The 25,346-nt window shown below is 61.9% G+C and overlaps 1 protein-coding gene across 7 annotated transcripts; it reads left to right on the top strand.

Moving 5' to 3' along the window:
- ARHGEF11 (Rho guanine nucleotide exchange factor 11) lies at nucleotides 1-25,341 on the top strand. 7 transcript variants are annotated; one of them, XM_065660339.1, is made up of 41 exons: nucleotides 1-180; nucleotides 6,811-6,902; nucleotides 7,171-7,269; nucleotides 8,674-8,723; nucleotides 8,808-8,865; nucleotides 9,048-9,226; nucleotides 9,331-9,402; nucleotides 9,567-9,686; nucleotides 9,864-9,918; nucleotides 9,998-10,074; nucleotides 10,547-10,684; nucleotides 10,840-10,914; nucleotides 11,145-11,246; nucleotides 12,214-12,312; nucleotides 13,215-13,257; nucleotides 13,698-13,794; nucleotides 13,884-14,006; nucleotides 14,255-14,278; nucleotides 14,625-14,769; nucleotides 15,504-15,600; nucleotides 16,132-16,161; nucleotides 16,449-16,575; nucleotides 16,830-17,009; nucleotides 17,394-17,441; nucleotides 17,929-18,116; nucleotides 18,223-18,369; nucleotides 18,790-18,869; nucleotides 19,043-19,168; nucleotides 19,247-19,364; nucleotides 19,730-19,908; nucleotides 20,000-20,075; nucleotides 20,710-20,877; nucleotides 20,974-21,061; nucleotides 21,139-21,240; nucleotides 21,397-21,473; nucleotides 21,546-21,773; nucleotides 22,701-22,937; nucleotides 23,637-23,729; nucleotides 24,113-24,279; nucleotides 24,380-24,566; nucleotides 24,943-25,341. In XM_065660339.1, the coding sequence occupies exons 1-41, from the start codon at nucleotides 149-151 to the stop codon at nucleotides 24,984-24,986; spliced, it is 4,467 nt and encodes a 1,488-aa protein (XP_065516411.1). In that variant the 5' UTR covers nucleotides 1-148; the 3' UTR covers nucleotides 24,987-25,341. The 7 variants fall into 7 exon arrangements, with proteins under 7 accessions (XP_065516411.1, XP_065516410.1, XP_065516408.1 ...); XM_065660338.1 differs by having other exon boundaries at nucleotides 15,501-15,600; nucleotides 16,446-16,575; XM_065660336.1 differs by lacking the exon at nucleotides 1-180 and adding an exon at nucleotides 4,187-5,916.
- The last annotated feature ends 5 nt before the right edge of the window (nucleotides 25,342-25,346 follow it).

Raw genomic sequence — 25,346 nt, 5'->3', positions numbered from 1 at the left:
CACAGCGAGCGGGGCCGGGATCCGGCAGCGGAGCGGGGGCTCGGGCCCTGCCCCGAGGCCGCCCCCGCAGCGCCCGGGGATGGTGGCGGCCGGAGCGGGGCGGCGGCTCCCCGCGCCCTGAGCGCCGCGGGGCCGCGGGCGAGGCACCATGAGCGTGCGGCCTCCGCAGGCCCTCGACAGGTACGTGCGGGGCGGGGGGGGCAGCGGGGTTTGGGGTGAAACCGGGAGGTCTCGGGAGCGGGGCAGGGCCTGCGGGGGTCCCGGTGCCGTGCTCCGGGCAGGGCCCCCCCCCCCCACCCCGTTAAAGCGCTGCCCGAAGCGGCGGGGCCGGGGCCGGGGCTGCTCCCGTGTTGGGAGCGGGCATTCCCAGCGGGTCCGGCCCCGTTCCCCGCGGGGTTAACCCCCGTTCCCTGGGGGGCAGCGCTGCGAGGTCTCGGTCGGGATTAAAGGGGTCAGAGCCCACGGGATGTGCGCACCGGTCCCTTGGGAATGGGGGCGAGGGTCGCGGAGCCCGGTCCCAGGTGCTTCCTGCAGCGTTTGGGAGCTGGAAATGGGCACCTCGCTGCTCACCACATCCCGTTGGCATCCATGTCCCGGTGTCCGCGGCTGGCACCGGAGCAGGGGTGCAAACCGGGGGGAATGACCCCTGGATAAACCCCATTTGGTTTGGGATGAGGCGAGGGATGGAGATGGGCTGAGAGCGTCCTGCTGCGGGCGAGGAGCTTCCATGTCCCTGGCACGGCTCAGGGGCGCGCGTTCCATCCGTAGGGATGCGACGTTGTCCATTCCACATGGATCATGGTGAGAAATGTAGGGACAGGCCAAGGGGAATGGCTTTAACCTGCAGAGGGGAGATGGAGGTGGGATCTTGGGAAGCTCTTCCCTGTGAGGGTGCTGGGACACTGGGATGGGTTGAATGGAGAAGCTGCGGCTGCCCCATCCCTGGCAGTGTTCATGGGGCTGGAGCGCCCTGCTCCAGTGGAAGGGGTCCCTGCCATGGCTTTAGATGAGCTTTAAGCATCCATTCCAACCCACTCCATGATCCCATGATCCTATGATCCCTCCCATCCATGCCACCAGCCAAGGACAAGGGTTCCTGCTCACTTCCGGCTCAGGGCGCTGGGTGCTTTGGTGCTGAGTTGAAGATGCTCAACGTGGGCTCCCTGCGGCTGCTGCGGCTCCAGAAGGGATTTGGTGCCTGGGAATGAGGGAGCTGCTGGGGTTTGCTGCCATCCCGGGCAGGGACGCAGCGGGATTCACCCCCGGCAGCATTACCAGGCTTAAGTCTTCTCCCTGCTCTTTAAATAGCCACGATCTCTGCTCTTTAAGGTCAGGAGCCTGCAGTGCCCCGGCCGGGCTGGGCGCCCAGGGCTCCTCAGCCACACAAAATGACTTAAAAAGGGTCAAAGTGTGGATTTCCTCCCAAAACCCCCTCCCAGCAGCCCCATCCTGCCTGCAGCACCAAGCAAACGGTGGCACCCGCAGCCCCTCGGAGTGCGGGCAGCACCGTGGCTCCAGGCAGACCAGTGCGCACCGGTGCAGGTGCAGCGCATCACTGGGGGCATCACCCATCAGGCTGCGGGATGTGGCTTGGCCATGGGTTTAGTCACCGCTAAAGAGAAGGAGCCCATGGAAAGCGTTGTGGGAGCAGCAATTCCCGCTTGGAAGAGGTGTGAGCTGGGATGTGGTGGCTTTTGTTTAGGAGGAAGGTTGGGAAGAAAACATCCCTTGGGGGCAGGTTATTCCCTATCTCTGCGCCTGCCGCACAGCTCGCACCCCAAAGCGGTGCTGGTCAAACCAGATCTGCCAGTCTGTGCTCTGGGAGATGAGTGGCACCGTTAATGATTACACTGCCCGGCACCGGGATTGCTTGGGAAGGGCCTGGAGAGCTTGGGAAGGACCTGGAGAGATTGCTTGGGAAGGGCCTGGAGAGCTTGGGAAGGACCTGGAGATTCGGCGGCGTTCCCAGGAAACCACATCTTCCTTGGTGGCGGATTGGGATCCTGGCTCTGCTTTCCCTATGGGGCTCCCTCCATGTGCTTGGCTTGCAGGCAGGGAGGGGATTTGGGTGGGAGGAAGGGGGTTTTAGAGCACTGCTGCTCCGGCCTAACGGCTGGTGGTGGTCCTGATGGGTGACATCAGTGGAGCAGAGCATGCATGGAGTGCTTGGCAAATGTTAGGTAGTAGAGAAGCATGGAATCATGGAATGCTTTGGGTGGGAAGGGAGCTTAAAGCTCATCTAAAGCCGTGGGCAGGGGCACCTTCCACTGGAGCAGGATGCTCCAAGCCCCATCCAACCAGGCCTTGAACACTGCCAGGGACGGGGCATCCAGAGCCTCACGACACAGATCCCTGCTCACCCTGTCCTCACCTCCTGTGCTCTTCCTCAGCTCTTGCTGGTCCCAGCGCTCCAGCTCCATCCCTTTGGGTCTAATCCTGCTCCGGAGCTCCCGCAGCCTCCTCCGGGGTTGTTTGGGATGGCTCTGGGAGGGAGCAGGGTTCCTGTGAGCCAGGCAGGCGTCACCACCGCGACACCCAACGGAGTTTGGGCTTTTCCTGCCCGTTGGGAATCAGCGTTGCAAAACTCCAGCACACAGAGCATCAGAATGTTGGGAATGGTGCCTGGAACGGGCAGCGCTGCCGCGCTCGTCGCGCTTGTTTGGCTTTCCCCCATTTAATTACAAGCCTTAATTTAAAGGGAGCTCCTGCAGGATCCTCTGTCTGCTGCTGGAGGGATCCCGGGATTCAAATCCACTTGGCCCTGGCGCCTACATGGGGCTTTACATCTGATTTGCAAACTCAAGCTTGGCCCTGGCTGCCTCCCGAGGGCTGAGGCTTCACCAGGAATTCCCCTGGGATCAAAACAAGGAGAGGCGGAAGGGAAAAGCTTTGCTGTGGAATCCCAGACGGATCCAGGATGACTCCAGGCTCATGGATTCACAGGCTTGGCACTCACACAGAGCCACAGGACGCTGCTGCAGAGCCACCGGGATCAGCATGGCCAGGCTCCTGATCCAGCACTGGGCTGCTCCCACCCCGCGTGTCGGATGGGACCTGTTGGGAGTGGGAAACCTGTTGTGTGCTCCAGGGTGGGAAAAGAGGAGAGGAAAAGCGGACCTCGGGGACCGAGGGTCAGTGCAGGCTGTGTCTGCAGCAGCCAGGAATGCCACGAAGGGATATTTCCCCCCAGTCCTCATCCCAGCAGCACCCAGCAAGGTTTAACTCTGCTTTGCCACTCAAACTTCGATGCAGCCACATCATTCCAAGCATCATTCCAAGCTTCCCGATGCGTCAGTGCGCGATGGGGCTGCCCCGGCGCAGCAGCAGCAGCAGCAGCGGGTGGCTTTGAGCCGGCATTCCCAGGGGACACACAGCCCATTCCCGGCGGGATGTGTAGGGCCATCCTCGGGAGATGCACGTCCCGGTTTTCCGCTGCGAGGCTGGAGCTGCTCCAGGCTGGACGCTTTCCCTCGGCCGAGCCGCGGGAGGGGGAAGGGGAGGAAGCTGAATCATTTTTCTTTCTTTATTTATTTTTGAAGCTGAAATTCCTTCCTTCCTTCCTGTCCCCAGAATCCCAGTGTGGAATCATCCACAAGGCTGTGGCCTGGGGAGAGAGCAGCTGGCTTTGGAGCGGGAGATGCCGGCTAATCCCGATGCGGGATCACCGGGCTGCGGTGGAAGCAGTGACTCTGTTGCAGGAGGCATCCCACCACCACACTGATTCCCCTTTCCATGTTGTGGGCTTTATCTTTCCATAGATATTCCCACTTTTCCCCTGCTGGCTGGCTGATGCTGTCCCCACCTGCATCCCTGCGTGCTCCTAAAGGCAGCCGCTTCCCAGGCACACCGGAGCGGGCTCCGGTTTCTCTTCCTTGGAGCTGGGATCACAGGGAGCAGCCATTTGGAGACCTGGGAAGGAGAACAGAATGAAGCTCCTGATGCTGGAGCAAAGCTCTGGCTGGACGGTACCCGCTCTGAGGATGCGGTGCTTTTCTTCTCCTAAATCTTTGCCCTGTGTGATGCTCCCGATGTGGCAGCACCAGGGTTGTGCTTGTGATGGGTTCATTTTCCTCCTTGGTGTTCTTCTCTTCTGGCCTGGCTGGGGGCATCTTGCTCCTGGGGTGTGTTCCTGAAGAGTGAAGAGCTGTGATTTCACTGGAAGGAGCCCGAATTGGGAGAAGTAAGCTCAAAGCAGTCATGGAGGGGGGGATCCTGCCCCTCTGCTGCGCTCTGTGATCCCCCCCTGCATCCTGCATCCAGCTCTGGGGCAGCAGCACCAGAGGGACGTGGAGCTGCTGGAGAGAGGCCAGAGGAGGCCACGGAGCTGCTGCAAGGGCTGGAGCAGCTCTGCTCTGGAGCCAGGCTGAGAGAGCCAGGCTGGGGCAGCCTGGAGAAGAGAAAGCTCCTGAAGGGGAGACCTCAGAGCAGCTCCAGTGCCTAAAGGGGCTGCAGGAAACCTGGAGAGGGGCTTGGGACAAGGGATGGAGGCGCAGGACAAGGGGAATGGCTTGAACCTGCCCGAGGGGAGACTGAGCTGGGCTCTTAGGCAGAAGCTCTTCCCTGGGAGGGTGCTGAGGCGCTGGCACAGGGTGCCCAGAGAAGCTGTGGCTGCCCCATCCCTGGCAGTGCTCAAGGCCAGGTTGGACACAGGGGCTTGGATCACCCTGCTCCAGTGGAAGGGGTCCCTGCCAAGGCTTTAGATGAGCTTTGAGCTCCCTTCCAACCCAGACCAGTCTGTGCATCTCTATAGCAGAAACTTCTGTGGGTTCCAGTTCAGAGCCAGGCCCCAGTGCTGGGGTTGGGAGAGTCCCAGGCAGCTGCAGGATTCTGGAGTTAGAACTTTTAGGACAACCCAAGGGATGATCCTTAGGACTGGAAACAGGCGCCAGGGGCAGGTCTGCATCGGGCTGCCTGCCTTTGCTTCACAGTGGCATGTTTGGGCTCTCCATAAGTCAATTAGGAAGCAGCTTATGCAAAGCCGAATTAAACTACTCTTTTAGACGGCAGTAAGCCAGCGCTGGCCTGGCTCCTTCCCGTGGGATGGAAGCATGGATCGGGGTTGGCATCTCCACTGGGGTGGCACTGGTGGCTCCTGGCTGGGCTGGGGCTGAGCCTTGCGTGGTCCTGGCACTGCTGGAGCTCCTAAGGAAGAGGCTTCATGAGCATCCCATGGTGCGGCAGCTCCTTAAGCCCTGGCATCCGATGCGGAAGGAGGAGCCGATCCTCCCTTGGCCTGGATCAGGCTGACCTGCCCCGAGCTGCCGGGTAATCCTGTGGGGTTAATCCAGCACCCACCCTTTGACCGACACAGGTGCCCTGGTCCCATCTTGGATTGCCTTGAAATACAGGGAATTGGTCCCACTCCTGCCCTCAGCTCCTGGGAAAGCCGTTGGGATGCTTCAGCCCTTTCCCTATCCCCAGCTCCTTTGGGCTGAGGTCCCACTTCAGCAAGCAAGGTCTGTGAGAGGTTGGACCATAACAGTTGTGCAAGTTGGGTCTGGATTCAGATTATCCAGACAGCCTCCAATGAGGTGGTTCCCAATATTCCTCTCCTGGAGCAGGGAAAGAGCTGCCTACAGGAGCGGGGCTGTTGGCTTTATCCTGCTGCAGGCTCTGACTTAGAGGGACCCTGCTGCTCGTCCCATACAAACTGCTGTGGGTGTCTCCAGGCTCCACGGTCCTGCAGGGCAAACAGGCTGGGAATGTTGCTGTAGGCAGGGGCTGCTTCCCAAGCCTGCCCCCAGGCAGCCCTGCCCATGGGGCGATGCCCTGGGCCGCACCATTGCCTCTTGATGTGTTTGTCTCCTCTTTCCACCCCTTCCCTTCCCCGCTGGCCTCCGGGTGTCCCTTGTGCCACCCCTGTCCCTGTCCTGCCGGCAGCCGAGCGGGCAGCAAGCGGCAGCCTCACGTGCCCAGGTAAGCGGGGTCGGGCTCGGGGGGCTCCTGCTCTCATCCTGCACCTCGCTTCATCGCGTGAGGCAGAGCCCGGCTGCTTCCCGATGGGAACACCTTCATTTCCTACCTCTTCCCGTTGCTTTCTGACCCGTCCAGGAGAGCTGGCACTGGTTGGGTTGGGAGAAGGAGCGACAGGACAGCAGAGCCGGAATGTCATCCTTGGGATGATGCTGGGAGCATGGAGTGGCACAGGGAAAGGGAGCCCCTCTCCTATAACAGAAGCGAGGGGACGTGCGGTGCCTCTTGGATGCACAGCAATGAGCCCAGCATCCAGAGCCTCACTGCAGGACTCGAGGCTCAGCAGGATGCCTGCTGTCTGCCTGTTGTCTGCCTGGTGTCTGCCTGGTGTCTGCCTGGTGTCTGCCTGTGTCTGCCTGTGTCTGCCTGTTGTCTGCCTGTTGTCTGCCTGGTGTCTGCCTGTGTCTGCCTGGTGTCTGCCTGGTGTCTGCCTGGTGTCTGCCTGGTGTCTGCCTGTGTCTGCCTGTTGTCTGTCTGGTGTCTGCCTGGTGTCTGCCTGACCCATCCCTCACTCTGCTTCCGTGAGCCCGGTGGCTGAGCTCCATCCTGTCCGTGCTGCATGGCACATCCCTGCCCTTGCCTGTCACCTCCACTGCTCCTCCCCACTGGCAAACACAAGATTCCCGAGTCCTGGAGTCTCCTCTGGAGCTCCCTTGGGTGGGGAAGGGAGAGGAGCCTTTTCCCGGGACAGGCAATGGCAGGGATGCGCAGCACTCCCTGTGCTGGCTGCTGTCACCTTCCAACTCTGCATTTCATTCTCCCAAGCCCAAAGGAGCTGTGGATGGGGCTGGCTCCATCCGGACGTCCCTCTCCCTGATCCCTGCTCTTCCTCCCCAGGTTAAGCAGCCTGTCTTCCCTGAGTGACTCTTCTTCCGAGCGCAGGTCTCCCGGGCACCGCCGCCAGCCCTCCGACTCCTCTGAAACCACAGGTGGGTTCTCCTGATGCCTCATGATGCTTCCCCTGTCCCTTTGGGGGCCCCTTCAGCCAAAGTCACCCAGAAAGGGCTGCAAGTGCACAGGGAGCGCAGCGGGGTCAGGAACGCTGCATCCCAGGGCAGAGGCTCTTGCCACCAGCGCCCTGTTTCCAGGAGCAGGGATGGGAGCGGGGACATCACACGGGGAGTCTGGAGGGTGAGGATGGCTCGGCCGTGCCTCGGAGGCCGCAGGCTCACTGGTTCTGCTCCTGTCCCCGCACAGGCCTGGTCCAGCGCTGCGTCATCATCCAGAAGGACCAGCATGGCTTCGGCTTCACCGTCAGCGGGGACCGCGTCGTCCTGGTGCAGTCGGTGCGGCCAGGTGAGAGCAGCTGCGGCTGTGGGGCTCCCCTCGCCCCTTGTGAGGAAATGGGGGGGAAAAGGGGGGTCCTTCCTAAGAGTTCCCAGCTCGGGGTCTTGCTGCAGCCTAGAACCAGGGAATGGATTGGGTGGGAAGGGAGCTTAAGGCTCATCCAGTTCCATGGGCCTGGACACATTCTACCAGAGCAGGTTGCTCCAAGCCTCTTCCAATGGCAGGTTAAAGCCATTCCCCTTGTCCTGCCCCTCCATCCCTTGTCCAAAGCCCCTGTCCAGGTTTCCTGGAGCCCCTTTAGGCACTGGAGCTGCTCTGAGGTCTCCCCTTCACGCAGCAGAGGGGGAGCATCCCCTCCATGATCTGCAGCTCACTTGTGATGGATCAGCCAGGATGGGCAGGACACAGCAGATTGAGGGCAAGCTCCCCACATCCATGACGCTCCCTGCTCCATGCACATCCCGGGAGCCGCGGATGGCGGCTGGGATGGGAATTCCCTTTGCAGCTCCCTGCTCCTGGCTTTGCTCTCTAATGGCTTTGCGGGGTGGCAGGGCTGGGAGCAGCAATTGAAATAGACAATGAGCTGCTTATTTTACAGCGGATGTTCCCACCTCCTCCCCCTTCCCCCCTCCAGCCTGAAAGCCAGGAAAAACGGGAATCTAGGAAGGGGAAAACGCTGAGTGCTTCCAGGGCAGGTTAACGCTGGGGTGTCTCCGTCCTGCAGCTGGAGCTGCATTGGGAGCCCCCCACATCACCCCCTCACCCCAGGGCTGGTTGAGGGGACAGGGGCCGTGTCCCTGGTGCAGGACATCCCAGGGTCCTGTCCCCCCTTTCCCCACTGGCTTCTTTTGCCAATGAGGAGATGGTTGAAGCTGGAAGAATCCGAACAATCCAAGGCACTTTCCGCTGCCGGAGCTCGCTGCTGTGTCTCAGGCCCTTGGCTTGGAGTTGAGCCTCATGGAAACATTTTCCTCTTGGTTTTGGCTGGAGGAAAAGTGGATTTTTCGTGTATTCCAACCTCGGGAGCTTTGTTAAAGAGCAGGAGGAGAGGAGGCAGAGCAGAGCTGCTCTTCCCGGGCCCCAGTCCTGCCTTTGGATCCAGGCATGTGGATGTGTTGGAGCCAACCTGGATGGTGGGGTAACAGGTTGGGGCCCTCTCTTCCACCCTGAATCGGATGGGAAAGGCTGGGGGAGCAGAAGAGCTTGTTTGGATGAGCTGGGAGCATAAAGTACCCAAGGCTCCATCACCTGCCTTGTCCCATGGGCTGTGTGCACCCATGGGTGCCTGGTGGCCCCCATGTCCCCACCCTGGCAGGATGAATGGTACAGAACGTGCTGCGAGGACCTGGGACCAGCGGGAGCGGAGCTTCGGGCTCTGTTTGCTGACTCCTGTCTCTGCTCCCTGTGTCACAGGGGGAGCAGCCATGAGAGCCGGGGTGCAGGAGGGGGACCGCATCGTCAAGGTGAGCATCCCCCATTGCCGCCCTGCCCATGGGGCTGTGTGCCCCCTGTCCCCAGCCTGCCTGAGCCCCGCTCTCCTCTCCCAGGTGAACGGCACCATGGTGACCAACAGCTCTCACCTCGAAGTGGTGAAGTTAATCAAGTGTGAGTATGGGCAGGGAGCTGTGGTAGCTGCTTCCCACCCCCTGCCACCGTGTCAGAGGTGGCCTCACTGCGTATGGAGGTGCCCCATTACAGGGCCGTGCCCATCCTCTGCCGTGATGCCCATGGGATGTCTCAGGTGCGAGGATTGGATCGGTCTCACCCCCCCTTCCCTGTTGTTCCAGCCGGTGCCTACGTTGCTCTGACCCTCCTGGGCTCCCCCCCTCCATCCGTGGGGCTCCCCAGTTCTCAGCAGGACGTGAGCATGGCCGGGGCTCCCCGTGTCACCCCCGCGTGTCCCCCTCCGCCACCTCCACCACCTCTGCCTCCACCGCAGCGCATCACTGACCCCAAACCCCTGCAGGTACCAAACCCCTCCATGCTCCCACTGCCGGTGCCCTGCTCCGTGTGCGGGGTGGGAGGAGGGCAAAGCCCAACGTGTCTCTTTGCATCCCTCCCAACGTGCAGGACCCCGAGGTCCAGAAGCACGCCACGCAGATTCTGCGCAACATGCTGCGGCAGGAGGAGGCAGAGCTGCAGGTACAGCACCGCATGGGGCTGCTTTGGTGCTGACCTGGCTCCCCAGGCCCTGCAGCACAACCTGGGCATGCTGCAGCTGCTGGGCCACCGGACCTGCTCAGGACGGGTGGTGGGATGGGGTCTGTGGGGCTCTGTGAGTGTCGCGGTGGTGTCTCTTCACGCAGCGCTTCTATGAGGCTTACAGCAGAAACCCGGCCACAGCAGTGGAGGAGCAGATCGAGGGAGCCCGGCGGAGGGTGAGCCAGCTCCAGCTGAAGATCCTGCAGGAGACCGGGGGCTCCATGGTATGGGACATCAATGGGGGTTCTCCGGGCTCCCTCTGAGCCTGGCTGGAGCACGGGGAGGCCCTTGCGAGGTGGTGGGCACAGCTCTGGAGGCTGCTGTGGGGTGGGAGCTGCTGCGCTGGCACATCCATGGGCAGGGAATATCCCGCTGGTCCAGCGCTGCCCCTCCCATTGCAGGATTCGGGACGGCTCTGCAGTGACTCCGGCTTGGCTGGTTTCAAGGTGGTGGAAGGTGAGTTGTGGTGGTGCCTCACACCATCCCCATGTCCCTGGCTCCCGAACTCATGGCTCAGTCTCTCCTCTGCTTCCAGGACGCCTCTCCCTGGACTCACAGGATGGGGACAGCGGGTTGGAATCTGGGACGGAGCGATTCCCATCCGTGAGCGAGGTGAGAGCGGGATCCAGAGCCATGGGAATGCTCCATCCCTGGCAGTGCTCAAGGATGGGGCTTGGAGCAAGCTGCTCCAGTGGAAGGTGTCCCTGCCCGTGGCAGGGGGTTGGAACTGGATGAGCTTTAAGATCCCTTCCAACCCAAACCATTCCATGATTCTATCCCATGATTCTCCTGGAAGCGCTGGTGGCTCTGTGCATCTTCAGGCACAGAGTCCTGCCTTTCCCATCACAGTGACTCAGTTGTCACCTGAACAGACTGACCTGTGAAGCGCTCTCCTTATTCCTTGCCTTTGGAATGCTTCCCCTGCTGTCGTTTCTCCCCCAAGTGAAGGCTGCCCCAAACCTTCCGGTGGTCCTCATCTTAAAGCCTCTCTGATGGCCCCCGGGGAGTTTGGTGGTTCCGGGGTCCTGGGGCCCGTCCCCTGCATGCTGTCCCCGCGGCCCCTGACTCCGGTCACCCCGCACAGGTCTCCCTGAACCGCAACTCGGTCCTGTCCGACCACGGCCTTGACAGCCCCAGGACATCCCCGGTCATCACGGCTCGGCTCTTCCAGCACCACCGCCGCCAGGGCTCTGACACCCCCGGCACCCCCCTGCCCGAGCAGGTGGGTTGGGAGCAACCTGGGGCTCCCACAGTGGGTGCTGGACCCGACCAGACCTGGTGCGAGGCTCCCATGGGTGCTGCAGGGAGGGCGAAGGTGCCCCCCCCCCCCCCAGTGCTGGGTGCCTGGCTCCTGACTCTGGCCCCTGTCCCTGGCAGGGCTTGGACCGCACGGGACGACCCCTCATCATTGGGCCGGAGGAGGATTGTGACCCCGGATACTTCAATAACGAGGTAATGGTGCCCAGAGCTTGCTCTGGGGGGCTCTGTCCCTGTCCTTAGGGGACAAGGCTGTCACCGTCACACGTGGGGCCTGTTTTGGTGGCATTTAGAAACCCTGCATCCAGGCTGGTCCGAGGGAGGTGGGTGCTTGGGTGGGAAGCGGGAGCTGGGATTCGCCCCGGTGCAGAGCTGCGGGCCGGGCTCTCGTCCTTCCTGACTGGCTCTGTCTCCTCTGCTCCCAGTGCGACTCCCTCTTCCAGGACCTCAGCAAGCTCAAATCCCGGCCGGCGCATCTGGGGGTCTTCCTGCGCTACATCTTCTCCCAGGCAGACCCCAGCCCCCTGGTAAGGGACCCGCCAGCACCACTGAGCTGGGGGGGGAGGGTGCAGATGGAGCCGTGTGTTTGGCACCGTCCACTCCTTCATGGAATCATGGAATGGGTTGGGGTGGAAGGGAGCTGAGAGCTCCTCCAGCCCCTACCATGGGCAGGACCCCTTCCACTGGAGCAGCTTGCTCCAAGCCCCTGTGTCCAACCTGGCCTTGAGCACTGCCAGGGATGGGGCAGCCACAGCTTCTCCATTCAACCCATTCCAGTGTCCCAGCACCCTCACAGGGAAGAACTTCCCTATATCCAACCTAAATCCCCCTGTTTCAGTCTGAACCCATCACCCCTTGTCCTATCGCTCCAGTCCCTGATGAAGGCCCCTCTCCAGCATCCTTGTAGCCCCCTGCAGACACTGGGAACTGCTCTGAGCTCTCCACACAGCTTCTCTTCTCCAGGCTGAGCAGCCCCAGCGTTCCCAGCCTGGCTCCTATGGGAGCTGCTCCAGCCCCTGCTCATCCTCGTGGCCTCCTCCGCACTTGCTCCAACAGCTCCATGTCCTTATGCTGAGGACACCAGAGCTGCACCCAGTGCTGCAGGGGGGTCTCCCGGAGCAGAGCAGAGCAGAGGGGCAGGATCCCCTCCCTGCCCTGCTGCTCACCTCCTGTTGATGCCGCCCAGCACAGGGGGATTTGGGGCTGCTTTCCTCACTGGGGAGCTCTGGTGGCTCCGGGCGCTGCTGCCTGCGCCCTCCTGGTCTCTGCCGCCTGCTGCAGGCTGCTGCCAGCCTGCGCTTCCCACACAGAGGGAAGCCCAGCGCAGGGTTGCGCTTCCTCCCCTTCCTCCAGGCGTGGCACGGGGGTGCTGCCCTCCCAGACCCCACAGCGTTTCCTGTTTCATGGCTCTGCCCTGAGCCTTCCTCCTCCCCACTTCCCAACCCTTCTCCTCCTCTTCCTCCACTGTCCCCCTCAGCTCTCCCCTCCTTGCAGCTCTTCTACTTGTGCACCGACGTTTGCCAGCAGACGACAGGCAAGGACTGCCGGGGCTTGGGGAAGGACATCTGGAACATCTTCTTGGACAGGAATGCGGTAAGGGCAGGGCTCAGCTGGGAGCCAGCACAGGATTCCTTGTCCCTGCTGGGGAGCCGCTGGAAAACGGGCGTTATCCATCGTGCCCCTTGCACAGGGACACTCTTAGGGCTGTTTTGCCACTGGCACCGCTTTGCTGCTGCTGGTTCCTCTGTGTCAGTGCAGGCGGTTGCAGCAGGCGTTGCACAACTGGGGCACCGTTGGAGAGGGGGGCCCTGCGGGGGGACAGGGCTCCAGGCACTCCCCTTCGTGCTCCTTTGTTGGAGGGAGCAGGATCCCATTGTGCTGCTCCATAGGGGGATGGGTTGGGTGCTGGGATGAGCAGTGGGTGCTGGGATGAGCACAGGGTGCTGGGATGGGTGCTGGGTGCTGGGATGTGTGGGGTGCTGGGATGTGTTGGGTGCTGGGATGCACTGGGTGCTGGGATGTGTTGGGTGCTGGGATGAGCGCTGGGTGCTGGGATGAGTGCTGAGTGCTGGGATGCACTGGGTGCTGGGATGTGTTGGGTGCTGGGATGCGCTGTGTGCTGGGATGTGTTGGGTGCTGGGATGCACTGGGTGCTGGGGTGAGTGCTGAGTGCTGGGATGCGCTGGGTGCTGGGATGAGTGCTGGGTGCTGGAATGCACTGGGTGCTGGGATTAGCGCTGGGTGCTGGGATGTGTTGGGTGCTGAGATGCACTGGGTGCTGGGATGTGTTGGGTGCTGGGATGTGTTGGGTGCTGGGATGAGCACTGGGTGCTCGCTGTGGGAGATGTCCAGCTCCCACCTCTCCACTGCAGTTTGCCATGGGGTGATGGTGCAGGGGCACAGGGCACCCTCCCCACCCTGCTCTGAGGGTGTCCCCAGCCCTGCACTGCAAGGGGAGCCTGGGGCTGAGCTCCTCTTGTGCCTTCCCTCCACAGCCTCTCCGGGTCAAAGTGGCCGAGCAGCTCCTGGCTGAGATCGGTGAGTGAGCAGCCCCGCCGGCCCCTTCCCCTCCCAAGGGCTCTTCACTGGGATGCCAGGTCCGGATCCCAAAGGATTTCTGCAGCACTTGGCCTGTGCCAAGGTTTGGGAATGGGGCTCTTGAACTCTTCCCAGGGCTCTTGTTACAGGCAGATGTCTTAGCCCAGGTGTGCGAACTGGAAACCAGTTAGCGAGGGGCTGGCTCTGCGGGGAGAGGCTCTGTCTCCCTGCTGCACCGCTCTGCCCAAGGGCCTGAGGCTGCCAGAATCCTGGAATCCTGGAGTGGCTGGGGTTGAAGGGACCTTAAAGCTCACCCAGTTCCAACCTCTGCCATGGGCAGGGACACCTTCCATAGGAGCAGCTTGCTCCAAGCCCCATCCAGAAGATCCCATGTGCCCTTCCTTGCCTGCTGTGACACTGCTACTGCTCTCCCTTTCCAGAGACCCGGCTGCGGAATGGGGATGATGTCCGAGCTGCCCTCTTTGAAGCCCAGGAGATGGTGATGCCTGAGATCCAGGAGCAGATCCAGGACTACCGGTGGGTGCAGCAGCCCAGGAGCTCAATGGGCTCCTGCCCGTGCCAGTGGCTGATGCCTGGGCTCATGGCCTTACCCCTGACCCCCACAGAACCAAGCGCACCATGGGCCTGGGCAGTCTCTATGGGGAGAACGACCTCCTGGACCTGGATGGGGACCCCCAGAAGGAGCGGCAAGTGGCCGAGAAGCAGCTGGCCCAGTTGGGTGACATCCTGTGAGTGCTGGTGCCACCCTGCCCTGCGTGTGGGGAAGCATCTCTCTGCTTGGATTTGGGGCAAGGGCGTTGGGAAGGGGCTTGGGCTCAAGCTTGGCTCTGCTCCTTGATCCTGCCCCATCCCCACTTCTGCCATGTGAGAGGTGGGAAGGAGAGTTTGGAGCAGGGGGGGAGGAGGGGAGGAGGGCACCCGGGAGAGGAGCCTGTTCCTAACAAGCTGTTTCATCCCTCCCCACCTCTCTTTCCAGGTCCAAGTATGAAGAGGACAGGAGGTGAGTGGCCCCAGGGCACAGCGGGAACACATCCAGATGTGGCTGCCTTACAGCTCTTAGCTGGGGAGGCAAAAGGAGTCACAGGAGCATCCCCTTCCCATGCCAGGCATATCCCTGTGGACTCCTGGGTGGCCCTGGGGAAGGGTGGACACTGACCTCAGGGTCCCAAGGTCACCCTCTTGAGCTGTTCTTGCATTTCCTCCCTTCTCCCTTGCCCTGCATCCCTTGGGCATCCTCTCCTGCCTGGAATTGACCCTCTCTGCCCCCAGAGTCCCATGGGACATCCCAGCCTCCCCCATTGCCTCCCAGAGCTGGATCTCCAGCCTCACGCTCCCCTCTCTTGCAGCTCCCCCATGGCCTTCGCCCTCAGCACCTACATGAACCACGCAGGCATCCGCAGCCGGGAGCCCCGGGCAGCCGGCGCCAGCGAGAAGGCCCCATCCCTCCCGGACAAGGACAAGTGGCTCCCCTTCTTCCCCAAGGCCAAGAAGGTGGGAGGCTGCTGCTCCCTGTCCAGGGACTGCGCTCGTGCTGCTGGGTCATGGAACCATGGAATGGGTTGGGGTGAAGGGACCTTAAAGCTCATCTAAAGCCACAGGCAGGGACCCCTTCCACTGGAGCAGGATGCTCCAAGTCCCTGGGTCCAAGCTGGCCTTGAGCACTGCCAGGGATGGGGCAGCCACAGCTTCTCCATTCAACCCATTCCAGTGTCCCAGCACCCTCCCAGGGAAGAACTTCTTTATCTCCAACCTAAATCTGCACTGTTTCAGTTTGAGCCCAACATCCCTTGATGGGTTCCTGATGAAGGCCCCTCTCCAGCATCCTTGTAGCCCCCTGCAGACACTGGGAGCTGCTCTGAGCTCTCCACGCAGCTTCTCTTCTCCAGGCTGAGCAGCCCCAGCGTTCCCAGCCTGGCTCCTATGGGAGCTGCTCCAGGCCCTGCTCGTCCTCATGGCCTCCTCTGCACTTGCTTCAACAGCTCCGTGTCCTTATGCTGGGGACACCAGAGCTGCACCCAGTGCTGCAGGGGGGGGAGCTTCTGAAGCATCCCAGGGAGGGGTACTCCAGAGATCCCCATCTCCCCCCATGTCTCAGAGAGCTGCTTAATGCCAGAGCCAGATCCCATCCCCATTCTTTCCCAAGTGGCTCCCGCATGGCGAAGGTTGGGGACACCTTTGGTGCCCCCCGTGGTGTTTATCAGTGTTCCTCTGGGGTGTCCCAGCAGAGCAGCAGCACGAAGAAGGACAAGGATGCCATGGAAGACAAGAAGCGCAACCCCATCCTCAAGTACATTGGGAAGCCCAAAATCAGCTCCCAGAGCAGTGAGTACTGGGACCTCCTGGGGTGCTGCACCCACAGCTCCTCTGCTGCATGGAGCAGCAGCAGCGTGCCCAGGGCACCTTGGAGCCCCTCTCAACCCTCTGTGCTCCCACATGGCTCTGAGGGGAGAGGGAAGGGAGCAGAACCAAGCTCTCCCCACAGATTTATAGCTTATGGGTGGCTGACAGCATCTTAAAAGGGCCACAGCTCCTGGGGGTTGAGGTAGAATCAGGGAACATGGACTCATGGAATCAATCCGGTTGGAAAAGAGCTTTAAGCTCATCAAGTTCCCCAGCACTGCCAAGGCCACCACTAAGCCATGGCACTAAAGGGCTCATCTATGGTCCCATGAGGTGGTGGAGAGCAAGCGTGTGCCTGTGTGTGTGTGTGTGTACACACGTGTGTGCCCCCGTTCCTCCTCCTCCCCTTCTGCTTTCAGTTCTCATGCATCGGCTCACCCATCCCCTCTTTGCCTCCTTCGTTGCCAAGATGCAGGGCTGAGTTGACATCTCATTTTTGTTTTTCCCTTCCAGCATTTCATGTCCCTTTGTCCCCTGTTGAAGGTAAAAGGCCTCTTCTTTTGTTTGCCCTTCACCTCATGTGCTTAGTTTTATTTTATGCCCCCCCCCCCGCCCCGAGCTACCCCAGTGTTGTTGCACCGGGTGTTGGGTGGGCTCGGGGTCTGGGATGAGCATCGGCATCCCGGCTGCCTGCTCAGCCCATCTCCCCATGTAAGCTGGAATGCCCTCAGTGATGGTCACCAGTGCTTGGCCACGGGGTGGGCAGCAGCACCAGCATCTGCTCCCGGCCCCATCTCACTGCTGTTCCCTCTTTGCTCTGGCACCAGCAGTCAAACCCGGCAATGTGAGGAACATCATCCAGCACTTTGAGAACAACCAGCACTGCGAGAGCCAGGAGCCCGGCTCCCAGCGCCTCTCCACCGGCAGCTTCCCCGAGGACCTGCTGGAGTCGGACAGGTGGGACATGGGCACACGTGGGGAGCAGCTCTGGGGGTCCTGCAGCGGCTTTGCAGGGATGCTCCTGCTCATTCCTGGCCTTGGAATCATGGAATTGGGTTGGAAGAGACCTTAAAGCTCCTCCAGCTCCAGCCCCTGCCACAGGCAGGGACCCCTTCCATTGGATCAGGATGCTCCACGCCCTTGCGTCCAACCTGGCCTTGAGCAGGGATGGGGCAGCCACAACCTCCTTGGGCTCTGTCTCCCCGCTGCAGCTCCCGCGCCGAGGTCAAGCTGGGCCGCTCCGAGAGCTTGAAAGGTCGGGAAGAGATGAAGAAATCCCGGAAGGTGGAAAACGTCCCTCGGTCCCGCAGTGACGTGGACATGGATGCGGCGGCTGAGGCCACCAGGCTCCACCAGTCAGCATCATCCTCTGCTTCCAGCTTGTCCACAAGGTGGGAGGCACCATCCAGGCCTCAGGAAGGGCAGACCTGGGGTCCTATGGAGGTGTTGGCTTCAAAGAGGAGCAGGGATGGGCAGGACTTAGAAAGCAGAACCCCTTGGGGAAGCTTTTGCTAAGCCTGTGGGTCAAGGCCAAGCCCGGCTGTGCAGGGTTGGGTGTCCGTGGCCCTGGCTGATGTTTTCCAGGGAAAAGCAGAGCAAATTGGGCTTTAATTCCCATTTGTGTCCCAAACCCCTCTTGCAGCGGTGGCACCAGCCCCGGATGTGTCAGGCCTTAGGGAAGCGCTGCTGGGTGCTGCCCCACGGGGTGCAAGCAGTGGCAGGAGAGGGGCCAGGATGCCGGGACACGAGGGTGACTTCTCCCAATCCCCCCCCAGGTCGCTGGAAAATCCCACCCCTCCGTACACGCCGAAGATGGGTCGCAGGTGAGTGGCCCAGCCTTGCTCTCTGTGTCTGTACCACGCCGGGGCCCCGGGGCCAGCTTTCCTTCAGAGCAGGAGGTCACTGTAGGGGTGTGCTGGGGCTGTGCCCCCACTTTGGGGCTCCCAAAAGAGGATCCCATCTGTCCCTTCCTAGCTTGGCCCTGCCCGTCAGCGAGCCCTGACAGAGCACAAGGGGAGGCAGTGCCCCGGGGGGAGGTCCCTCTTAGTTCTCCATCCTCCTGGGGCGAGGGGGCAGCTCTGTTCCCTTGTGTCTCACACAGGAGCTAAAAGGACCTATGTAGATGTCTGCTGGGGGACCTAGTCTGTTAGCTCAAGAGTCAGAGGCTCTGTACTTCTTGTGCTGAAGGCCCCGGGTTCAAGCCGAAAATAGGGCCCAGGTAGATATTGGCTGTGCTGGGAGCTGCGGGGTTGGGCTGGCTGGATGCGGGTGGCTGCAGAGGACTCTCACCGCCGCCTTTCCCCCCCCCAGGAGCATCGAATCCCCCAACCTGGGCTTCGGCGTGGATCCCTTCCTGCCTCACCTCCTGGAGGACGAGCAGGGGCAGCTCTCGGACCTGGAGCCCGAGCTGGACACCCAGAACTGGCAGCACTCGGTCAGCAGGGACCTGGTGGCCAACCTGCCCCAGAAGGAGATCGACCGGCAAGAGGTCATCAATGGTAAGGAGGCATTGGGCACCCCGGGGACACGAGGGGCACCCCAGGGACACAAGGGGCACCCCAGGGACATGAGGAGCCCTTCTCCACCCCTGTGACTTTCGCACAGAGCTCTTTGCCACCGAAGGCTCTCACCTCCGCATCCTCCGGGTCCTCGACCTCCTGTTCTACCAGCGGATGAAGAAGGAGAGCCTGCTGTCCCGGGAGGAGCTGGCGTTGCTCTTCCCCAACCTCCCTGACCTGATAGAAATCCACAGTAAGCCTCTTCCCATTGGATTGTGCTCTGCCCTGGAAACATCCCCTCTGCGGAGGGAGCAGAGGGTGGCCCACATGGCCACCGGCATTCCAGAGCAGCCCTGCTGATGGCGTGGTATCATCTCGCTGCTCTGGTCTTTCCGTTCCTTCTCCTGGGAGCAATCCAGAGCCTGTTTTTCCCAGGCTGTGCCAATGCCTGTGTCTGGGATGTCTGGTCAGCACCAGCCCTTGGTGTAGACCTTCCAGGACCTGCTTTTGGTGTCACACTCCCTGACACTGAAGCTCATCAGGCTCTCAGCTCCTCCTGCCCATGCCAAGAACTGGCAGGGACCCTCTGGGGCAGGCAGCTCAGGGGGGGCTCACACCGGTGGCCCTGGCCCCTTGTTCATGGGAGTCCTCTGTCCCTCCCATCCTCGTGCAGATTCTCTCTCTGAATCCATGAAGAAGCTCCGGGAAGAAGGACCAATCATCAAGGAAATTGGGGATCTCATGCTGTCTCGGGTGAGGGGGGCAGGGGTGGCGGAGCCCCTCTAGCACGGAGGGGGTGACCTCTCTAAGGGAGGTGGAGGTGACCCCACGCTGTCCCCTGGCTGTGCTTGGAGCTGAGGGACATGGGGGGCTCAGGGCCAAGCCTGGGGGAGCCTGAGCCCCATTTTCACCTGCCCCCCCCCCAGTTTGACGGCCTGGCCAAAGAGGAGATCCAGCAGGTCGCTGCTGACTTCTGCTCCTACCAATCCATTGCCCTTGAGCTCATCAAAACCAAGCAGCGCAAGGAGACCCGCTTCCAGATCTTCATGCAGGTTGGTCCTTGTCCTGGTGCTCCCCTGGCATTCCCCCGAGCCCACCTCAAGGCTTACACCCTCTTCCCTCCACCGCAGGAAGCAGAAAGCAACCCTCAGTGCCGGCGCCTGCAGCTCAAGGACTTGATCATCTCAGAAATGCAGCGTCTGACCAAGTACCCGCTGCTGCTGGAGAACATCATCAAGCACACCGAGGGTAGGGGCTGGGGGCACCCAGGGATGGCCCCCATGCTGCTCAGCTCTGTCTCCATCCCATCTCCATCAACTCCCATCTCCAGCCCATCCTTGGGCTGGAGGGAGATGATCACACTCTCCCACGGGGCTCCTGCTCTCTGTTGCCATCCAGAGCAAAGGGTGGTGGGGAGGGACCTGGTGCCTTCCCAGCAGGAAGAGCCAAGCCAGGGGAGTGCTGGGGGTGGGAAGCATCCCCCTCTTCTCCATAGGGAGCTGTGGGCTGGCAGCGTTCTGTGCCCGGGACGCGGGCGGGAGCCGTAGCAGTGGGATGGGGCCACTGCCGTGGCTGGGTGGTGCTGAGCCGCTGTCCCCTGTGTGCCACGGCAGCGGGCACCTCGGAGCACGAGAAGCTGTGCCGAGCCCGGGACCAGTGCCGGGACATCCTGCGGCACGTGAATGAGGCCGTGAAGCGAGCGGAGAACCGGCACCGCCTGGAGGGCTACCAGAAGCGCCTGGATGCCACCTCGCTGGAGAGGACCAGCAACCCCCTGGCTGCTGAGTTCAAGGTAGCCCCCGGGTCCCTGCGGCACCCAGGGGAGCTGGGGTGGGGGCTGCACATCCCAGCACATGCTCAGCTCCAGCCGTGGCTTCCCACAGAGCCTGGACCTCACCTCCCGGCGCATGATCCATGAGGGGCCGCTCAGCTGGCGCATCAGCAAGGACAAGACTGTGGGTATGGAGCGCGTTATGTGGGGCTCTGAGCGCAGGTCTGGGGTACTCGGTGTGAGAGGGATGTGGAGCCGCTGGAGCAAGTGCAGAGGAGGCCACGAGGATGAGCAGGGGCTGGAGCAGCTCCCATAGGAGCCAGGCTGAGAGCATTGGGGCTGCTCAGCCTGGAGAAGAGAAGCTGTGTGGAGAGCTCAGAGCAGCTCCCAGTGTCTGCAGGGGGCTACAAGGATGCTGGAGAGGGGCCTTCATCAGGGACTGGAGCGACAGGACAAGGGGTGATGGGTTCAGACTGAAACAGGAGATTTAGGCTGGATATAGGGAAGTTCTTCCCTGTGAGGGTGCTGGGACACTGGAATGGGTTGAATGGAGAAGCTGTGGCTGCCCCATCCCTGGCAGTGTTTGATCTTTAAGGTCCCTTCCAACCCAAATTTTTCCATGATTCTATGGACCTTCCCCATCGCCCAGTACCAGCAGCTCCTGCATCCTCAGATCCCCCAGGACATGGGCACTTCACCTCCAGCCCGGCAGCATTACAGGGACTCCCTTAGCCCCCCTTTGCCGGCTCCATGGGGCCATCATCCCTTTGGCTGCAAGGCAGGAGGTTCCCTGGTTGAGTCCCATCTCCTCTCCCACCCCAGACCTGCACGTGCTGCTCCTCGAGGACCTCTTGGTGCTGCTGCAGAAACAGGATGAGAAGCTGGTGCTCAAGTGCCACAGCAAGACAGCGCTGGGCTCCTCGGACAACAAACAAACCTTCAGCCCCGTCCTCAAGCTCAACTCAGTGCTCATCCGCTCTGTGGCCACAGGTCAGAGCAAAGGGGAGGCAGTGGGGACCCTGGATCCTGTGACCATGTGGGTTGGGGTGAAGCCCATGCCACGTTCTGACCTTCCTCATCGCACAGATAAACGAGCCCTCTTCATCATCTGCACCTCAGAGCTGGGACCCCAGATCTATGAGCTGGTGGCACTGACGTCCTCCGAGAAGAACACGTAAGGAGCATCGGGATGGGGCTCTGGGGTGGGCAGGAGCTACCTGGGGAGCTGACGAGGGGCTCTGGGCCATGCAGGTGGATGGAGCTGCTGGAGGAGGCAGTGCAGAGTGCCACCAGGAACGCCACCTTCCCCCCCAAGCGCCGCACACCAGAGCCCGCCCGTGCGGCAGCCTCGGGGTGAGCAGCCCAGTGCCGTGCTCTGGGCACTGGGCGATGAGGAGGGTGGGTGCGATGGGCACCAGGCTCTTGCCTGCTCACTGAGGGGCTCCAGTGGTGGCAGCCCCCGGCTCCTGCCTCTCTCCTAATGCGCCGTCTCCATCCACATCCTCGCAGCCTGGTGTTGCAGGACCCCGATGTCTCCCCCATCCTGTCCCGAGGCTCTGGAGCAGAGGCAGGGGATTGCTCCTCAGGTGAGAGCTGCCCCAGCCCTGCCCGTCCCGGGGAGGCAGGACGTGGGTCTCACCTCTCCCCTGCTCCTGCAGCACACGTCAGTGCCCCTGCGCTGCTGGGCAGGGAGAAGGCCCCTGAGGAGCCGCTGAGCAGCGAGGTGGAGGAAGGGGAGGAGGAGCTGCCTGCAGCCCCCCTGCCCACAAGGGCTGCTGTGGAGCTGCCTGACCCCCACCCAGCCGAGCAGCTGGGGCCCCCCATGTGTCTGCTGCTCCCGAGGCCTGTCAGTGCAGAGGGACTGGCAGAGGCAGCGCTGGAGGATGGTGAGTGCTGTGGAGAGCCCTCCTCCTCCTTCTCTTCCTCCTCCTTCTCTTCCTCCTCCTTCTCTTCCTCCTCCTTCTCTTCCTCCTTCTCCTTCTCTTCCTCCTTTTCTTCCTCTCCTCCTTCTCTTCCTCTTTCTCCTTCTCTTCCTTCTCCTCTCCTTCTCCTCCTCTTTTCCTCCTCGTTCTCCTTCTCTTCCTGCTTCTCATCCTCTCCTTCTATTCCTCTTCCTCCTCTCCTTCTCCTCCTCCTTTCTTCCTCCTTCTCCTTCTCTTCCTTCTCCTCTCCTTCTCCTCCTCCTTTCTTCCTCCTTCTCCTCCTCTCCTTCTCTTCCTTCTTCTCTCCTTCTCCTCCTCCTTTCCTCCTCCTTCTCCTTCTCTTCCTTCTCCTCTCCTTCTCCTCCTCCTTTCCTCCTCCTCCTTCTCCTCCTTTCCTTCTTCTCTTCCTGCTTCTCCTCCTCTCCTTCTCTTCTTCCTCCTCCTCCTCTCCTTCTCTTCTTCCTCCTCCTCATTCTCCTTCTCCTTTCTTCCTCCTCTCCTTCTCCTCCTCCTTTCCTCCTCCTTCTCCTCTTCTCCTTCTCTTCCTTCTTCTCCTCTCCTCCTTCTCCTTTCCTCCTCCTTCTCCTCCTCCTTTCCTTCTCTTTCTCTTCCTCCTTCTCTTCCTCTCCTTCCTCTCTTCCTCCTCCTTCTCCTCCTTTCCTCCTCCTTTCCTCCTCCTTTCCTCCTTCATCTCCTCCTTTCCTTCTCCTTCTCCTCCTCTCCTCCTCCTTCTCTTCCTCCTCCTTCTTCTTTTCCTTCTCCTCCTCTCCTCCTCCTCTTCTTCCTTCTTCTCTTCCTCCTCCTTCTCCTTCTTTTCCTCCTCCTCCTCCCCCTGATGCCGCCCTCCCCGCGGAGGCTCTGACCCGAACCCACCTCTTTCACCTACGGCAGTGGAGAGCCTGCGGGTGCTGCTGCTGCGGCGGCTGGTGCCGGGCCGGGATGCGGAGCCCGAGGACGAGCTCACCCCCACGCCGTCGGTCAGCGGGGCCGCGGGCCAGGCCTGGGACTCGGTGCTCTGCAGCCAGGACTCGGCCCTGCAGGAGGCGCTGCCGGAGCCCCCCGAGGACGCGGAGCCCCCGGACGGGCCGGGGCCGGGACCGGCCGAGGAGCTCAGAGTCGTCCGGAAAGGTGGCGGGAGGGGGCTTGGATGGGCAGGCACGGGGGGACCCCCCCTTCTCCTCCTCCTCTTCCTCCCTCCCGTCCCCTCTCCCTGACCTGCCCCTGGCTGGGATTTGGGGTCTCGCTGCCATCCGCCCAAGTGAGCGTTTCTGGATCGGGGCTGGGGGCTCACAATGGGGGCTGAGGGATGCAGGTGAACTCCCCTCTGTCCACTGTGCACCCCAGGGGTGCGGGGGCTTGCGTGGGTGCTGGTGGATAGTGGTGGTGGGCTGCTGATGGGTGCTGGTGGTGGGGGGGTGCTGATGAATACTGGCGATTGGGTCCTGATGGGTGCTGGTGGTGGAGTGCTGATGGGTGATAGTGGTGGGGTGCTGACAAATACTGGTGATTGGGTGCTGATGGGTGTTGGTGGGGTGCTGATGAATACTGGTGATTGGGTCCTGATGGGTGCTGGTGGTGGGGTGCTGATGATTGGGTGCTGATGGGTGCTGGTGGTGGGGTGCTGACAGATACTGGTGATTGGGTGCTGATGGGTGCTGGTGGTGGGGTTCTGGTGTTGGATGCTGGCTGCTGATGCTGGGATGCTGATGGGTGCTGGTGGTGGGATGCTGATGGATACTGGTGCTGGAATGCTGATGGGTGCCAGTGCTGGGTGCGGGCCCTGCTCACCCCCTTCCCCCAACCCCCCTCTCTTTTCGGGGTGCACAGCCCATGCAGAGGGGGGCAAGGAGGCCACGCCCTCTCCAGGTAGCAGCCAATCAGAAACTGAGCTGCAGGAAGGAGGCGGAGCTAATGTAGATGGTAAAGAGCCCCCCCTCCCCATGTCCCGGTGTCCCCATTATTGTCCATGTGTCCCAGTGTCTCCGTGGCCCCAGGAGGCCTTGTCCTCTAGTGGCACATGAGTCCCTGGTGGGGGGGGCCGGTGGCACTCGAGGGGACCTGTCCTTTGAGGGAGACACACACCCCCCACACTGTGATAAGGACTGGCCCCATGGCCAGGGCCACCTGGTGCCACCACAGCCAGGACCCGGAGCGAGCTGGGGCCGGGTCTGTGTCCTTATCCCACCACAAAGGGACACATCCTGCATGGGGGGGGACACACAGCAAACCCCCCCGTGACACCACCAGCACCCCCCTGCCCCGCGTGGGTCCCTGCCCCCTAACGCTGCTCATCCCCTCTCCAGGCAACTACTTCTATGTGAGCATGCCCATGGGGCTGCCCCCGGTGCCCCCCCCGAGCCCTCCCCGGGAGCCACCGGCCCGGCCGAGCCCCCCCGAGGCTCCCCCCAGCGATGTGGACCTCATCTTCCGCACCATCGAGCAGCTCACGCTGAAGCTCAACAGGCTGAAGGTGAGCCCCAAACTGGGCATGGGGAGCTGGGGGGGGGCACACTATGGGGGGTCATTGGGTGTTGTGTCCCCCCCTCCATGACCCCATTTCTCTGCTCCAGGCTGTGGAAAGAGCCCATCGGGAGCTGTTGCGGTCGCTGGGGCGCAGCTCCTCAGCCGAGGCCACCCCCCTGGGGGGCTCAGCCCCAGAGATGGAGCTATGGGGCCAGCAGCCGCCCAGCCCTGACAGCGACAGCCCCTTGTCCCGCGCACTGCGGAGCCTGCAGGGGCCCGCCACCAGTGCCCCGGGTAAGAGCCCCCCTCCATCCCATCATATCCCCATCACTTCCATGCAGAGCCTCTCTCCATCCCATCATATCCCCATCACTTCCATGCAGGGCCCCTCTCCATCCCATCATATTCCCATCACTTCCATGCAGGGCCCCTCTCCATCCCATCATATCCCCATCACTTCCATGCAGAGCCCCCCTCCATCCCATCATATTCCCATCACTTCCATGCAGAGCCCCCCTCCATCCCATCATATCCCCATCACTTCCGTGCAGAGCCCCCCTCCATCCCACCATATCCCCATCACTTCCATGCAGAGCCCCCCTCAATCCCACCATATCCCCCTATCCATCCTCCCCCCCGCCATTCCTCACCCCTCTCCCCTTTCTTCCAGGCTCCAGAGCCCCCCTGGCCGAGGCCCCCCCTCCTGACCTTTAGCAGCAGTGGGCCCCCCCCCCGAGCGCCCCTGCTGTGGGCTGGGCTGGCAGGAGGGAGCCCCCATGGGCCCCCCCATGGCACCCATCGGGCCCCCCCGCGGGAGCTGGATCCGGTCTGTATAAATGCACTTTGTTCTGTCCCCCCCGCTGCGGCCCCCCCCGCCTATAAATATGTACGTACGTGCCCCCCCCTGTAAATACCCACCCGCGGCCCCCCTGCACCGGGTGTTCCCCCCCCCGGTGACAGTCGGTGACCCCAGGGGGAGCCAGTTCCCATCTCCCCCTCCCGGGTGTCGCGGGGGGGCCCATATATATATTATATATAATAGAGCCGAGAGCGAGCGGTTGCGGTTGGACCTCC

The sequence above is a fragment of the Lathamus discolor genome, chromosome 24, assembly GCF_037157495.1.
Source record: "Lathamus discolor isolate bLatDis1 chromosome 24, bLatDis1.hap1, whole genome shotgun sequence".
NCBI classification, from domain to species: Eukaryota; Metazoa; Chordata; class Aves; order Psittaciformes; family Psittacidae; genus Lathamus; species Lathamus discolor.
The sequence above is the reverse complement of the archived record's forward strand: the minus strand, read 5'-3'. Positions and strand labels throughout refer to the sequence as shown.